Genomic DNA, 4761 nt, shown 5'->3' on the forward strand with positions numbered 1-4761 from the left:
AGAAAGATGGGAAAAAGTGATAAAGTAAAAGCACTTGCAAGAAAGGACCTTCAGTCTTTGCCTGCTTACAACTGCACTTCAAACCTTTTCCAATTATGACTTGCTCACTTCTTTTACATGATCAAATCTCACATACTATAATGTAATTTCATCACTTTTTCCCTTACTAGATAATGCTTTCCGAGGAAATGATTTCAACTCACCACTGCTCTTTTCTTAAATTGACAAAAGGAATCAAATTCATACCCTTTAATCATTCTGCTTCACTCAGAATTTAATCATTTTCTCAAACCATTGGACATGGACTGCATAACTTCATAACATTCTGTAACTTCCTTATTCACTGCCTTAAATGAGAAGGGTTGCAGCAAGTAATCACTATCAATTTGTTGTTTATTGTGGCAAAGGCAAAACCATCATTATCAGTGAACATATTTCAATATAGATTAAGTACACCATTGAAAGTTACACAATAATGCTATCTGCAAATTAGATTTCTGAAAGTGAAACAAAAGCCAGCAATATGCACTAGCTTATTTGACCAAAAGAATGGCAATGGGAAGAAACTTGAAGCTAGAAAATCACTATATGCTCTCCTGAAATGCATGAGCACGAGAAATAGCTGCTGGATTGGCTTCCAAGATTTGAGAGGCACCCAACACGCGATCTTTGCCTTCTTTTGGTTCAATTTTCTTCAAAACATCACCATTTGACAGAGAATGCTGTTGATCAGGCTTGATGCTTAATGCAGCCCTTATAGGACTTTTTGAGGCCTCGTTAGAGGTATCAGTTCTGATGGTCTTTGGGACCAAAACACACTTCTCTGATTTCTCTTCATCAGCAAAAACAGTGTCTCTAGCATGTTTTCCAAGGGTTGGGGAGCCATTGCCTGAGCAGCAACTGTTACTGGTGGAGGACGATGGCGAAAGGCAAGCATTGGATCCTATGGACACTGCCCCAGCTCCATTCCAAAGCGGTGTTCCACTCCAGCATGATGGTGGAACAACCTGAAAAGGAATGCTGGGTGGGCACATGCCAGGAATTGCCACCATTGCTGTGGGACACCATTGCATTGCTCCAGGACCAGTGTTGTATGGACTACACATTGGTGCTGAAGACTGATGAACTGCTTCCACGGAACTCACATTATTCCAACCCGGATAAGTTAACACCCATGGAGGAACAGGGTAGCATTGTAACCAATTTGATGTCTTGTGTTCTGATAATTCATTTCCCTGAGTAGCATTGTTCGTCACAGAAGATCCACATAACGATGGTTCCCCAGCATACTCTGCACGGTTTATAGAACTTGCATCAACACATCTTCTCTCGTCTCTAAGATTAAGCATTGAATCCATTGATTCACAAAGAGGGGTATCTGGCCCAAATTTCAAAACAGTGCTGCTATCTGCTGAAGACCTGAAAGGAACTGAGGATTCAAGACTTGTGACATGTTGGAAACCAGATGCGTCCTCAGTTTCTAGTTTGGAGGCTGGAATTCCATTAGAGGATACTATAATGTGTCGGTATTGAGAAGCTAGGTGTTTGTTCTTCCGTCTCCCAGCACCTATGGGAACATTTCTCATTGTTCCACCAGCAGTCCAATACCTTTGACAGTTCTTGCAGAAATGCCTAGGTTGGTTAACGTTGTAGTTGTTAAAATAACAAAACTTGGTGTCCAAACTGTTACATCGTGGACACCGAAGAATCTTGTCTGGTTTCTTTAAGACTTTATCTTGGTCTGAGCCACCATTCTCCGTGTTATCTTCCACGGGTTTGGGATTTACTATTGGCTCATTTTCCTGCACTTTATGCTCTAACTCTTGTTTATTATCCCTTGAATCAGAAGAGTTTTCTTGTTTCTCAGAGTTTTCTCCACGTTCATTAGGTCTTCCTAGTTCCTCCTCCTTTTTTATGCTGCTGCAAGCATCCTAAAAATTCAAACCAATCAGACAAATCGAGCAAAAAGATACAAAATGATCATGTTATACCCATTTTCCATCAAATACAACAAAAGATCACATAGCAGACCATCGATATAATGATAAAATTCAGTTTATTCCATGCAATATGAGCATAAGCATTCAACTGAATTCATGTACTTGAACAGCTATGCTTTCACTATTTAAGTATAAAGGTTTCAAAGCAATTACTGTACATAAATACCAAAAGAAACCGCCAGAAAGAACACCAAGAAAGTTAGTGTAGAAAATGCCTTCAATACTAAGAAGATAACCAAATTCTTTGTTACAAATCAAGCTAAGAGATACATAAGATACCACAAGATCCAATCTAGTGAAAATAATCAGTTACAAAATGCTTTTGTTTTTCAGATGAAGCAGACACCGTCTTCACACCAACAAAAACGAAACCAGAAGCTAAAGATGCTCCAATTCAAAATGAAACAAGTTCAAAGCTGCGTTTGATACGAATAATAAATTGCTTCCTCTTGACAGCGCCTTAATTTGTGTAAACAAATCAAATCTCTGAACCTTAAACACACACGATACTAACTCTGAATTAAGCCAAACAGAAGATTTCATTTGTTAAGATACAACGCCACCCTTCAAATTCCACAAGGTTTTGAAGCTTGAAATGAACTATCATGACAGACCAGAAAATAACTAAAAACATTAAGAACACCACGAAGACACAACAAACATAAAAAGAAAAACAAAATCCAATTTTACGACCAACCCATTTATACAGAAAAGGAATAAAAACACAAAAATACACGATTCATGAAGAAATGAACTCAAACAGTTATCTTCGGCTACAGTAAAGAAGCATGTACCGTGGGTCCAGAGTTGGCCGGAATCTGACATTCCGGCACCGGAATCTTCCTGCCAAATAGCCTGATACCCGGATCCTTCTCTGTCTGAGACATGTTGATGGTGATTGTGTTGCGCACTTTGAAACTAAGCTCCTCCAACACCCATTACATAGAAGGAAGCAGAGGAAAAAAGAAAATCAAATATTTTACACAGAGAAAAAGAAAAATAAACAAAAAAGTGGCTTTCTTTCTCTTTCTGAATTTGTTTCCACACAAGACAACTTTTCAAGTGTAGACAGACATCACACTTGCACTAAAATCCCTCTTGAGAAAAAGTCCCACCCTGCAAAAAGCACAAACAACGTGAGGCATCAAAGACACACTATTCTACAGTACCATCTCTTATGTATTTTTTCATTAAAATTAAAAAAAGAAATCATCTTTCTCTCTTCCCTTTCCCTTTTTTTCTAATACAAAGTCTTTTTCTTTTAAAAAAGATTACCTTTTTTAAATTTTGAAAAAAGTGTCGCCTTTTCGCTTTGCTTCTCATTTGGGTTCAAACATGTGACCCTACTCCACAATATAAAATGCTTCTGGTATCACTTGGTTTCTTGTTTTCCTCATCGTAAGAATTTAGTATGTTTATTTTATTTTACTTTCAACCTAAATTTTTTCTTCAATTATTATTTATTCCTTGATATTTGAATACATAAATAACAATCAATGCTAACCGACTACATCCATTATATCTCTCCTAAATGATCTTGAACCTGATAAATACAATAATTATTTTACTTTCAACAAATATTATTTAAATAAAAGTGTACACAGGGTGTCTTCAGTTTTATGAAAACCAGAGATACCCAGTGAATATTTAAGACGTTAAAAGGTATTTACTAAATTAAAATCATAAAAAGTTAATGTCTTTTTAAGTCTGGTTGGTTGAAATGGTCAGTTGTATGATTATTATAAGAAAGCTTAAGAAGGGTATGGAGTCTTTTTATAAAATGTGTATTATTTTTTTGCTTCCATGGATGAAAAAATGGTGGAAGAAGAGGGGAAAGGGGGTGGAGACAGGTGGCAGATGAGTAAGGAGAAGGGTGGAAATGATGGCGAAGAATGGAATGGAAAAAGGTATGAATGACGTGAGAAAGAGAAAGAGAAAGAGAAAAGGAAAAGAGAAAAGTGATGGCTTTCATTTGGCAAGTTCAAAGCAAATGGGTTCGATCTTTTCACGCCGCCTTCAACGTTTATGGCTTTTTCCCACCTTTCACTGCTACTACTATCATACCATGCCAATACATGCATTCTCATCATATAAGATTATGCATATCAAAACCTTTTTATTTTTCTTATTATTATATTTTCTTTTCTTCACACCTTCTAGTAGAATTTTAATAACTATTGTTATGCTGGAAATTATTAGGATTAAAGTAAGAGTATTTAAATGTAGGTGGTTTTTATAAGATGGTTTTAATTAATTTGTGTAATTGGAGTTGGTGAAGTGGACGTCCGTTACATAGAATTAAAATAAAAATTAAAAAAGATAAATTAATTTATAATTTTAAAATTTTAAATATAAATATCTTATAATAGTTAAAAGAAATTTTAAGAATTAATTTATTTATTATTCATCGTAAATAACTAAAGAAATATATAATTTATTGCGAAAAACATATATTAAAATAGATCATAAAATTAAATTAAATTTATATTAATAATAATATAATATTGATAAAATAATGTATAAGAATATTTAGTTCTATTTATATAGTAAAAAATATTTAAAAAAAAAATAAGGAGCTAAAAGACAGACAAGATGGCTTATGCCGACTTATGCATGCTAATCCCAGATTATCGTCTTTATTTAAATGATTAATTAATATCTAATTAGAAATCAAACTTTTGTGATAATCAGAAAGGAATTTGAGGGGAGGTTTGGATATATAACAAATAAGAAAAGATATAAAAGAATAGAGTTAATGAAG

At 34.7% G+C, this 4761-nt stretch overlaps 1 protein-coding gene across 2 annotated transcripts; it reads right to left on the minus strand.

The window, feature by feature from the left end:
- Window positions 1-372: 372 nt before the first annotated feature.
- On the minus strand, window positions 373-3434 carry LOC106753799 (cyclic dof factor 2). Of its 2 annotated transcripts, XM_014635656.2 has the most exons (3): window positions 3276-3434; window positions 2795-3116; window positions 373-1931 (listed from the first exon to the last, which is right to left on the minus strand). In XM_014635656.2, the coding sequence occupies exons 2-3, from the start codon at window positions 2885-2887 to the stop codon at window positions 585-587; spliced, it is 1440 nt and encodes a 479-aa protein (XP_014491142.1). In that variant the 5' UTR covers window positions 2888-3116; window positions 3276-3434; the 3' UTR covers window positions 373-584. The 2 variants fall into 2 exon arrangements, with proteins under 2 accessions (XP_014491142.1, XP_022633351.1); XM_022777630.1 differs by lacking the exon at window positions 3276-3434 and having other exon boundaries at window positions 2795-3232.
- Between the last annotated feature and the right edge of the window lie 1327 nt (window positions 3435-4761).

This window comes from Vigna radiata, unplaced genomic scaffold (genome assembly GCF_000741045.1).
Source record: "Vigna radiata var. radiata cultivar VC1973A unplaced genomic scaffold, Vradiata_ver6 scaffold_7, whole genome shotgun sequence".
Classification (NCBI taxonomy): domain Eukaryota; kingdom Viridiplantae; phylum Streptophyta; class Magnoliopsida; order Fabales; family Fabaceae; genus Vigna; species Vigna radiata.